The 12,411-nt window shown below is 37.8% G+C and overlaps 1 protein-coding gene and 1 long non-coding RNA gene across 4 annotated transcripts; one reads left to right on the forward strand and one right to left on the reverse strand.

The window, feature by feature from the left end:
- Positions 1 to 1,487: 1,487 nt before the first annotated feature.
- Positions 1,488 to 5,696, reverse strand: LOC146512827 (C-type mannose receptor 2-like). 3 transcript variants are annotated; one of them, XM_085170829.1, is made up of 6 exons: positions 5,194 to 5,696; positions 4,024 to 4,064; positions 3,510 to 3,884; positions 2,933 to 3,268; positions 2,677 to 2,786; positions 1,488 to 2,539 (listed from the first exon to the last, which is right to left on the reverse strand). In XM_085170829.1, the coding sequence occupies exons 1-6, from the start codon at positions 5,292 to 5,294 to the stop codon at positions 2,438 to 2,440; spliced, it is 1,065 nt and encodes a 354-aa protein (XP_085026955.1). In that variant the 5' UTR covers positions 5,295 to 5,696; the 3' UTR covers positions 1,488 to 2,437. The 3 variants fall into 3 exon arrangements, with proteins under 3 accessions (XP_085026955.1, XP_085026956.1, XP_085026957.1); XM_085170830.1 differs by having other exon boundaries at positions 1,491 to 2,539; positions 5,494 to 5,696; XM_085170831.1 differs by having other exon boundaries at positions 1,492 to 2,539; positions 3,510 to 5,296.
- A 3,532-nt stretch (positions 5,697 to 9,228) lies between these two features.
- On the forward strand, positions 9,229 to 10,851 carry LOC146512828 (uncharacterized). The gene is made up of 2 exons (XR_014875783.1): positions 9,229 to 9,769; positions 10,440 to 10,851. It is a non-coding gene; the product is annotated as an uncharacterized LOC146512828 (long non-coding RNA).
- The last annotated feature ends 1,560 nt before the right edge of the window (positions 10,852 to 12,411 follow it).

The raw sequence follows: 12,411 nt of genomic DNA on the forward strand, positions 1-12,411 counted from the left end.
CATTTCACATCTTTTAAACACACAGTGGCATCAAGTTGGGGTTTTAATTTGGTTTGGTTTTTTTGGGCTTAACAATGATTCTTTTTTTCAGAAGCTGAGCGGTAGGCTACATCTTACTACCCTTCATCTCTGTGACAAAACTGTCAAAGATGGGGTAGAAGAAATGGGAATGATGCGCTGGAAAGCTAAAGAAAACAGTCGTGCTTTCTGAGGTTTGTTCTTTATCCTTGTTTATTATTTGTTTTTGTTTTTTGCATTTGGTTTCTTCATTGCTCTAGAATTGTGATTGTTGTTATTGCTTAGTGTTATTTCTCATTGTGTTTTTGCTGTTTTGGTTTATTGTTATAGCCTGTCTAAAGTCTCTGTGTATTTCTGCTGGTCTCTTTGTTTAGTTTAGCCTAGTTTAGTGTGTGTGTGAAACAATTAGAATATAGTATATAGCCAAAAATATTTGCTGAACTTGAACTTGAGTGACACAACTTTTTAAAACTATGACAATGAAATAATGTTTGAGATCAACGTTGCTTTTTTAAATTTTCTGCTGTCTGCTTAAACACTGACACTGATTATTCGAAGCACTATCTGAAGAGGTCCAAAAAAGTGATATTTAGAATGTTGTCAATCCAATAATAACGGCAAGAAACACAGTCTTAAATACCTCTATGTAGCATTATTATCACTGTGATCTTCAGAATCTATTGACTTTGAATGAGAGGTCAGAGGTCAGATGGAAAATAATATTTTTAATCTTTTCATATGTTAAGAATACACACCACACTTGTAAGAATTATTATTTGTAAATTATAAGGCTTTTTGTTAATTTCCAACCAATAAATAATTATATTGACCATGAAGGCCTTGGCAGATTTAATTCTGAAGTCTAAATTTACACATTCTGAATGTCTTTTGACAATTTATTAGTGTGAGCTAACACCAAGCTGCACCCAGATCACTTGTTGCAATTGTTTTTTCTTACCTGATGGCCAGATCTTTCATAGCAAAAGATACAGTGCGCTTCTGCAGGTCGCTGCTTTTTGTCCTTCTGCCTTTCTGAAAGTCTATTTTTTTTTGTCCATTTCATAGTGTGTTGGTGTTTTTACTGATGGCCTATGGAATACATATTTGCATTTTTATAAACAAATTTAGCTGTGAGGAGCTGAGCAGGATGTTGTAAAGATCTAAACTGATAGATGCTATCACAGGTGCCAAAAACGTGATGTAACCAACACACTGTATTTCAATTGGGTGGTTGAAATGATCTTGTTTTATTACCTCTCCTCTATCTGTCTGTGTTCCTGCCACTTGTCTTTCTGTCTCTTATTTCAGCAGTGAGGTCACTCACTGTCATCATAAACCTTAAAATGGGACTGATTGTAATGAGAGTATTCTTAATTGTTATTGCTTAATTTTTTAAAAAAAAGTTATTTTATTTACTTATTTAATTTTTAACAGCGTGGCAGTTTTCTTTTATTCTATGTGGGAGCAGCTGACGACCATGAAAACGCATTTCTTTGGGATTAAAAAAGTTTCATGATATGAAATAAGAGGTGTTTCTTTCTGGCTTCCTCCAGAGATGCTGATGTTTTAGTTTCTTCAGTCAGACTTCCTCCCTCAAATATTTCTTATAGATCCTCTCTTATAACACTGTCACCATTTTCACTATTTTATCTTGAGGTACACATATTTCCTTATATAAAGAAAAGTGGCCAAAGCAGTATTCAGATTGCTGTATTTATGAAAATTATGTGAAATGATCCAGTGCTAGGCAGTGCTGGGATATGGATTAGATATTAATGTGTGATAATAGTAACACTTTTTTTCTCCACTTCTTACTGCTTTCTTTTGTTTTTACTCCAGAGCAGCTTCTCTTATTATTTTGTTATAGCTGATGCAATATTATGAGGGGAATGAAAACATTTTTAATCATGATATTATAATAATCGTAGCCTATGTATTTATGTTTCCTATTTGATCCCGGACCAGTCTTGATGAAATTTTGAATAAACATTGTCTCGCGTGCTGTCAGTGCCAACATCTATATGGCATATGCAAATATTTTATACAAATCCCAAAGACAAACAAAGTGATTCACTATATTTCTTTATTATAATGTTTTAAGACAAAAGACAGCATGTGAAAAAAATAGTGAAAGTTCATGTCTACCCTTAGGTAGGTTACAGAGTAATAAATCAACAGACTTTTATCTAACTTTTAATGAGTATTTAATATATCACATATGCATATTATATTTGCCACATGCTTAAAAAAACCCTCCAAATAAAAGCATTCCAAATATGATGTGAGCAGACTTTAAAAACAAACAGTAAAACAAAGTCTCCCTTTATCTCTATTCATTTAACGCTAGGCTAGTTTTGTTTATTCTCTACATGCAAAATTGTGAGTAATTTTTCACTGCAGGAAAGCTTCATGTCGTATTCTAACAGGCATCCTTGATTTCCTTCTCCTCTTCCTTATGGAAAATTTTCCCATCAGGCTGGACTCTCCACTGAACCTTGGCATTCTGGTACTTTGATTGGATCTACGGAGGCATTCAAATGAGCTAGTTACAGTGTGTTACGATTATAAGTGCCTGAATCCAGTAAAAGTGACTTCTTGACTTATATCAGAGCTTTTAAAAAGACACATTAATGGAACATTTTAGAGTAGAGAACTGACCTGCTGCAGAATGGCATCACTCACACTGAAGTCATTTAAGTTCAAAGATGACTTAAATTCCACCTTAACAGTTCTGGTGTGTTTTGTTTCTTGATTGGCAGAACCTTGACCTTAAAATTCACATGCATTTAATTTGTTAAATAAGCTGGAAATAAGAATGGCAGTAACTAAAAAGAACAGATACATTTGTTCTCTATAAAAATAAACAACGAGAAGTCAAAAAGGTACATGATACACTGTGGAATTATATTCTTACTCTCATAGCAGATGAAGGGTATAGAGTAAGTACAGCCTCTGTCCATGAATCCTTTGAGAGATGGACTGTACAATGTACAGACTCCATCGTTGTTTGGTTGACCACTGGCCCAGTATCTGAAGGAGCTGTCGCTCTGGTCTGACCATTTCCAATCATCTCTGAACAAACCGATCCAGACTGAGGACAGCGCAGCGCTATTGATTACTTGCTGCAATGCCAGATTTTCCACCTGGCTCCTCGCACTGGCCAAGTCTTTGTTGTTCATGCGACAGTCATGCTGGGCATATAGCCAGCTCGTCCCTTGAAAAACAACATACAACCCACTGGAACCAATATCTGTGAACATTTACAACAAGAAAGATTAAAATCTAAACAAAATCACTAAGAGCACAACTCTCCTCGATGGGCAAGGGCTACAACTTTGACATTTTATGATGATTTTATGACAACATGCTGACTTCTGACCTTTGATCTATGAACATGAATAATTACATAGTAAAATAGTTTATTTTATTCGCATTTATGTGAAAGAGGAGCTGTGTGTATTTTATATGATCTTTCCCATAAATGTACTGACCTTGGCATACATAAGGAAGCGTTGTTGTACAGGGTGCGCTGAACCATTTCCCATCATCCCTCATTCCTCCACAGTTGTCAGTGGAACTTGGTAAACTGGCCCAGTTAGTGTATTCAACTACTCCATCACTGATCTGAGTTTCTCCCACAGACCACAGCCAGGCTGCTGGGCCTGTTTGTGTCAGGCCGATCCACATCTCTGCTGTCACACCACTGGCTGATACCATGTTCACCAGCCTCTGCATGTCATCCTGGCTGCCAATCGTGGCGAGGTCAGTGTAACTGCTCCTGCAGTAACTCTGGGCATCAGCCCAGATTTTAGCCCCGTTTATCAGGTAGAACTCCCGATGAGTGGGAGAACACAGAGTAACATAGCCTGTACAGGTGCACCAACCAAACATCAAACAAAGGAGGACTGCATCATCATAACACTGTTTAACTTCAGCATGAACATTTCATCATAAGCAGTTAAGAAAATGGATTCATGAATGGATTTCATCACTTATGACACTTACCTGAAACTAGCAATAAAATCACTGTAAGGACCATATTTTCTCTAGGATGTAAAATAGAAAATGTTATACAATACAATAAAATCAGTTTGCATTTGTTAGCCTACTAAAGTGGTTAAATAATTTTTAATTCAGTGGTAGTCCACTCAGTCTCAAACTTTTTAAAACCCATGAAACTGAAGCATTTCCTGCCTTACTTCATTTAATGTTACAATCACAAGTCTCTGAATGCAGAGCCAGAGCATTTAACAAATGTGCCAAAACAAATGTATGCAACAACAAAATGAAATAAATCAACCAGTCATCAAAGAAGGTGACAATATTGTGTTCTAACATTTTGAGGGACTTTTTTCCCCTTTCAAAGCATAACTGGCGTCTTGTGCTTAATCAAATCAATATGGAAGTAATACAGATTTTTTGTTTTTAAGTTGTTTTTGTTGTTAGGTTTTGTGGTTAGATTTACAGGCAGAAGTTTTAAGGACAGTGCTTAAAGCAAATAAAAACGAGGACAGATGAGTCACTTTGGTAGCATCCACTTATTTTTTAAATGTATTTCAAAGACACTTATTTTTTGGTTTTAAATGAATTGAAGCTATTTTATTGAATAAGTCAAAAAATTTTAAATGACAAATACTAAACTTTAAGAACAGAATTGTTTGTTTTTCTGGCAGACAACAAATTTGAAACAATTTTGGAAATTGTTTAATTACTTACATAATTACTCTTATGTCCTAACTATACTTGTACAGTATGGTTAGGATCCATAACCATAACCATAGTAAGAATTGGCAGTAACATGTTTAAGCTAGTGGCATGGACACATGCCCGTCTATAACTGCCTACGTCTGCATATCTACCCTGCTCCCTCTGATAAATCACCTAACTGAGCAGCCCCATTATGTGGATACAATTACCAGCCACACCTAGTAATGATGAAAAAGAAGTTTTAAACTTTGACAGTTAAAGATTTCTTTCTTTTGTATAAAAATCTTTGGCTTTTTCACTCTTGAAAAGTTCAAATAGGATTAATATTACGGACAACCTGATACAGAAGAACACATAGACTGATTAGAGAATTACAAAGAGACACAGATGAGAACAATCAAAGAATAAGCAGGAGGACAGAGACAGTAAGTAGAACTAACAACAACAACAACAACAAAAATACACTACCTTAGAAAGTAGAACAGGCACCAACACAAAGACTCAAATGTATTAACTAAGAATCCAAAACTGAGTCCAGCAGAAAATCCAGCAATCCTGAGACGATTCATATACAGATTTTTTCCAGGTCAAGTGACACTTTACATATAATTTAACTCTCCGTAATTCTCAGAAACATTTAAATTCCATTGATGCTTTAGCATTACTAATGTGTTTGTGTTGACACAACCTAACATCATGACATGGCAGTTGCTGTCCACCCAGATAATCAACTCCCTGCTATATTTTTAGAAACAACTCTCTTCTTACCTGATGGGAAGATATTTTATTACAAAGGATTAAATGGACAAATAGGCACTTGTTAATCCTACTTCATTTTTCCACGTATTAGTGTTTTGTTTGTTAGCAAGTAGCCTTTGTATTTGCCTTTATGAAAATGAAGCACTGAAGCTTAGCAAAGATGCAAAAGAATATTTGCCTTCCTTAGGACATGTTGCGGGAATTGCCGTCTTGTGTGTAGTGATGGGTCGTTCGCGAACGAAATGGCTCTTAGAGCCGACTCTTTGAAGTGAACGACGCGAGCCGGCTCCTTATTGGGAGCCATGAGGTTTTTTTTTTTCTTTCTCTCGCCCTTTTTTCCGCTAAACTCCGCACGCGTGGCCTGTACTTTGCGCTGGGCAGAGGGGGGAGGGGCGTTACACTCACAGTAGCACAGGAACAGAGCCAGAGAGAAAGAGAGCGAGGGACAACAACTTCACATTAGAAAGGTATAGTAATCATCCACTATTTTCAGTTGCAGATGATAAAGGATTCAGAAATCATGCAGGCCCATATGACAGAGAATATGCATCGTCTTTTTTGTTTTAATATTTTAATTTATATTTAATTGTGTTGTGGTTTGCAGTGTTTTGTGTTGTTTCACGTTAAATTTGTTTAAAAGGAAAAAGCTGAAAATTTAAATAGTTAAAAATTTAAAATGTAAATAGTTGTTTTTTGTATTATATGATTTATTTATTACATTTTATGTGGAGTGAATAAATAAAGTATATTTATGGTGGCCCTTAGAGACAAAGCACGTACAAACTCCAAAACACGTACAAACTCCAAAACACGTACAAACTCCTAAGCATGTACAGACTTCAAAACGCGTAAAAACTCCAAAACACGTAAAAACTCCAAAACACGTAAAAACTCAGAAGCACGTACAAACTCAGAATCACGTACAAAAGACAACAGAAGTGCTCCAGGATGCTGGGCGCAGTGTTGAGCTTTTGTTACCTAGTGGCTACACAAGCCAGGAAGTATCAACAACCGGATTTGGTGTGTGGTAGTAACAGGTAAATGAACTTTTTTTTTTTTTTAATTATTTGAATAAATATGAGTGCTTGTCTATAAATACACAAACAATACACACATGCTTTCAATTGTGTAATTTAAGTGATCTGGGTAGCTCTGTTTTGAAGTTCAGTAAACGTTAGAAATGTGTTTTGGAGTTTGTACGTGCTTTTTGGAGTTTGTATATGCTTTAGAGCAGTGGTTCCCAAACTTTTTTTGCTGGGCCCCCCTTGTTTTACAAGAAAAATGTTCGCGCTCCCCCCTCGCGCGCACGCGCACACACACGCACACACACGCACACATCCTCCAACCACACACACCCATATTTTGCTCCATTGCGGTTTATTTCACACCTCAAACATTTAGTAAACAATTAAGCAAATAATTACAAGTAATCTGCAATAAATTACAGGTAGTAAGAAAATAAACTACTAACTCTTTTACGCTATGTCCACACCTACATGGGTATTTTTGAAAACATTACAGAGTTCATCATGCAATGTCAAAGGTATGTGCCTTTTTTCACGTCACGCTGTGTGCACGTTATTGTTTACATGAGATGAATTGCAGAATGACAGGTAGAGACGAAATATTGTTAATCTGACTATCTGCAGGTTTTACACGCTTACATATACATGCAGTTACTGTCCCTCCATTTACAAAGGCAGAGGCGTCACGGTGTAATTATTTTACATGTAGTTGTTTTTTTCTGTGTAATAATATTCAACATTGCATCAATACATTTTTCAAAAAATCCCTCTGCAAAATGGGTTCAAAAACATAAACAACTGTTGGATGCTGTTTGTCCGTGATTTGAACCGGGGAACAAATCGTGGCAGGATCAGCCTGATGTTATTTGTATCCCGCTGTAACTTTACTGTATAAAGAGCTAGCATCTCCAAAATGTCAGGAGTAGTTAGTCATTACAAGTGTTTGTGAACTACAAATCAAGAATGTGGGATACTGTTTGTCCGTGATTTAAACAGCCCAGCGCTGCTCCCAACGAAGGGAAAACCAATCCTGCAAGGAGACCTACCTCAGCACTTGTACAGGTGAAACCAAAGGGAAGATATGCTTCACCATATTTTCTAGTCTTTGGCTTAGAATGAAGTTGGTTTGGAAACATATTCAGCCATGCTTCATCTCCTGCTTTGCCTTTGTGTGGGCGCCCGTGCTAGCAGTGTCCAAGCGTTGTTTTGTTTTTTTTTCCCTTTTCATGCCGCGCCCCCCCTGCAATGGCTCTGCGCCCCCCCTAGGGGGCGGGCCCCACACTTTGGGAACGTCTGCTTTAGAGTTTGTACGTGCTTTGTCTCTAGGGGCCATATATAAACATATATAAATAAAACCCCTTTTTTTTAACATTAGTAATTCCTTTTCTGCATAATTTTATATTATTGCTAATGATTAAATAATTAAAGCAACAAAACAACCTGAAGAGCCGGTTCGGAGCCGAAAGAGCCGGCTCTTTTTAGTGAGCCGAGCCGAAAGAGCCGGATCTCTAAAAAGAGCCGGAAATCCCATCACTACTTGTGTGTGACTGAGTGCAGTAAGGAGTGTATGTGATGTGTGTGTGAGCATGCGCGTGAAGGAAACGCGGGGAGCGAAAGAGGAAAAAGAGAGAGTGAGTGTGTCATGGGTAGAGAGGGCGATGGGGAGCAGCGTTCTAACGGGCTACAGCCTATGCAGTGTGTTTTCGAAGTGTGCAGTACTGTTATTAAAGCCTCATCTCTTCAGTACTCTCCGGTGCCTCGGCTGATTTCTGTCTGCCTCACTACTCCACAAAAGTGAAGGGAGTTAACCCCGAAGGAGGACAAACTTCGGCCCTGGAGCAAGCATCTCCCCTCGTGTCTCCCGACCACGGTCAGGGGACTGACGGCGAGGAATGGTTAACAGACAGGATACTACGGTGGCCCTGAGAGGCCAAACGGACTGCAACTTCAGAAAACACTTGCAAAAGAAAAATGCTGCAAAAAGAAAAACACTTGCAAAAAGAAAAATGCTGCAAAAAGAAAAACGCTGCAAAAAGAAAAACACTTGCAAAAAGAAAAACGCTGCAAAAGCACACACAACACAACGGAAATGTTTCTGGGGAGACAATAACCAGACGGACCAGTTGCACGAACCAAAACATGCTAACAAGTGCACTGGCGCTGTGTCCCATTTAAGGGTCTGCACGCTTGAAGTATGCATTTTAAGTGCGGTTACGTCACCGCCACGCGACGACGGCTGTCCCAATTCAAAGTGTACTTCAAATGCATACTCCAAATGCGCCGTCGATTTCCCCAAATATCAAGCGTGGTCCGGTGCACGCTTCGTGGTCCCATATATCCCACAATTCATAGCGTGGCGGTGGGTGTGGATAATTTTGCTGCAAAATACGGCAGAAGGGAGTGGCCGAAAAGTGAACTGTCAAAAGTAAGTACTGAATATGACGTCACTTATTCATGTGCGAATGTTTAATAATGAAGAACATTAAAACATTGCTGTTGGCCACATGTCGGCAAAGTTATGTGACACTAGTGATGTTTGTACTTTCAGCATTAACTTAGTTTTAAAGCCTCCACTTCTAAATATACATATAGTCGACCTTAATCTTACAGAGAATCTGATGATTTTATGGATAATTAAAGTCAGTCATATATCCACAAACACAACAAGCTGAAAGTCAGTGATATATATATATATATATATATATATATATATATATATATATATATATATATATATATGTATAATCTGACAATACTATAATATTGGCCATATTATATTTACATATTATATTTACATTACCATAGTGAGATGACTTTAGTCTCATGAACAACATTAACTAATTATTATTTACTAGCTAATCTTAAATGACTGTTCAGTACAGAAATGAAGCCCTTAAATCATGTTTTACAGTCCTGTGGTCTCAGCCTCAGATACTCAACTAATCAAAGTGATGTCATGACAAAAATGAATGACCAACAAAACAATTTTCTCCTTCATTCCTGTCAAACAAAGCTGTATGTAACGTGTCTCGCGGTTAGTATCATGGTTGCTAGGCAACCTGAACAGCGCGACGAAGCATATACCGTCCCATTTCACAAGCCTCTCACTTCCGCACTTCTCGTACTTATAGTACACACCGTATGTAGTACGCGTAGTGCGCGTACTTCAAGCGTGCAGACCCTGAAATGGGACACAGCCTGGGACTGGGTGACACTTCAAAGAAGTGGAAGCGGAGCGGCCAAAGAGTAAACTTTCAAAAGTAAGTTGTGAATATTATGTCACTTATTTATGTGCAAATGTTTAATAATGAAGAACATTAAAACATTACTGTTGGCCACATGTCGGCAAAGTTATGTGACATTAGCGATGTTTGTACTTTCAGCGTTTACTTTGTTTTAAAGCCTTTACTTTAAAATATACGCCGTTCGATAGTCGACCTTAATCTTACAGAGAATGTGATGATTTTGTGGATAATTAAAGTCAGTCATATATCCACAAACACAACAAGCTAAAAGTCAGTGATGCTGCTCGGTTTGCAGTCCTGAATATCACGGCACAAGCAGGATTCACTGCACTGTTAATGTTAGCTATGTTATATTGCTGCCTCTGTTCGGTGGTGTCGAGCCAAACGGACTTTAACGTGTATTTGAACAAGCTGACAGTTCACTCGTTAAGCTGAAAGAAAGATGCTTTAATCACAGGAGTCACACATGTGTCCACTTTACCATCTGGGAACTCTTCTTGTTTAGCACTCGTAATAACACAAATACTAAATCCTCCTCCTCTTGTGCTGTTTTGTAGCAGTGTATACACCTGAGACTGTCATCTGTCTGTCTGTCCTGCACTCTCTCTCCTTTTCTTTCTCTCTGATTGTGTGATAAAAGTATGAACACGTATTTATAAGTTACACTTGTGTTTGAATCCTGCAGCTTATCACACATTTGATTTCCATGTGTGACAACTGCAAGTGTCCAGAGTGAGGACAGACTGAGGGACCCACTGCTGCACATCATCTGTGAGGCTTTGCACCCCTGATGATCCACCAGGACAAACTCAGCAGTGTGTGAGGAAGAGGAGGAGGAAGAGCCAGCAGCAGCTGATAGATGGAGAGAATAGACAGACTGTTCCCTGTTTGTGAAGGACTGCTAGAAAAGTTTAGAATAACTAATTGTCTGTCCTGAATCAGTCTTATTAGGTAATGTTCAAATAATTTGATCATTCCAGTGTTTGCAGTGTGGGAGAAAGTACTCAGGGCCTTCAAGTTACACACTATAAAAGGCAGCAACAAGTTTAATATTCAGAAACCTAAAGTATGTATCAGCAGCAGAATGGAGCTAAAAATAAATGTTTGTTTCAGTTCTATGAAGCTTTGAGTATTTTGGATTAGTAGCACTGCTGTGTTTGTTGCATCATATTGCTGTAATTGTTTATATGCTTTATATATTCTGAGGTAAGTTGATCTATAGTGTTACATCATATTCTATAAGGATGTTATGTGCTTGTATACTTTCTGCCCAGTTTAACCCATTTAGCAGAAGTCAGCTTGTTTAAGGCTCTGATATCTATTCTGTGTGACTTAAAGCAGTTATGACATGGTATGATTTTCTCACCCAATAAAGGAATATTTAATATATCAGTCTACTCTTCATTCTATCAGAAACAGTTATCACAGCTCGTACATTTGCTTCTTCCACACATATATAAGCATTGAGCCAAATTTAGTAATGCCAACATATTAAAAGAACAATATTTGTCTCTTATATATAATACATCTATATATACACTGTCACAGATACTTGTCTTTAAGTGAAGATTTAAGGTGATAGGAAATATAAATAAATGCAACTTGAATCTTTACTGAAGCTCAGTGTTTGGCACAGGATTCATGTTCACTGCTGTAATAACTAATAATGATTAATATAATATTGGCCATATTATATTTACATTACCAAAGTGAGATGACTTTAGTCTCATGAACAACATTAACTAATTGTTATTTACTAGCTAATCCTAAAATGACTGTTCAGTACAGAAATGAAGCCCAACAATTATGTTTTACAGTCCTGTGGTCTCAGCCTCAGATACTTATCAAATCACACAAAGCTCTTGTAGAAACAAATGTACAAAATATGTTCTCCTTCATTTCTGTCAAAGCCGTATGAAACGTTTCCAGCTGTTAGTATCATGATTGCTATGCAACCTGGGCAGCGCGACGGAGGCTAGACCGTCCCATCTCACAAGCCTACAAGTCCCGCACTTCCGGCCGCAGCGATCTTTGAGTAGCGGCCCTTGAGGACCGTTAAGGCTGCAGACCCTGAATTGGGATATAGCCATACATACATGTTTTGGTTCGTGCAACTGGTCCGTCCGGTTATTGTCTCCCCAGAAACATTTCCTTTGTCTTTTTTCCTATTTCCGTTGTGTTGTGTGTGCTTTTGCAGCATTTTTCTTTTTGCAGCATTTTTCTTTTTGCAGCGTTTTTCTTTTTGCAGCATTTTTTTTTTGCAAGTGTTTTTCTTTTTGCAGCATTTTTCTTTTTGCAAGTGTTTTTCTTTTTGCAAGTGTTTTCTGAAGTTGCAGTCCGTTTGGCCTCTCAGGGCCACCGCAGGATGCTTATGCAATATGATTTTTAATATATATATATATGTATATTGTAGAAATGTTTAGCTTATTTTAGAGTTTAGAAATGTGTTAACATAGAATGTAGAATTATTGTAGAGACACTGACACTGCCCTCAATGTAATAAAGGCCTGACTGTGTCATGAACTTAGGAGTAGATTGTAGGAGACCCCTCCCCCGGTTGAACTGTGAAAGGTCTCAACATTTGTAACTGGATAACTGTGGTCTGGAAGGGAGATGGGTTTTATGACCTCTAGGGAGTCACCTACACCCACAGTGTT

Source organism: Neolamprologus multifasciatus, chromosome 8 (genome assembly GCF_963576455.1).
Source record: "Neolamprologus multifasciatus chromosome 8, fNeoMul1.2, whole genome shotgun sequence".
NCBI classification, from domain to species: domain Eukaryota; kingdom Metazoa; phylum Chordata; class Actinopteri; order Cichliformes; family Cichlidae; genus Neolamprologus; species Neolamprologus multifasciatus.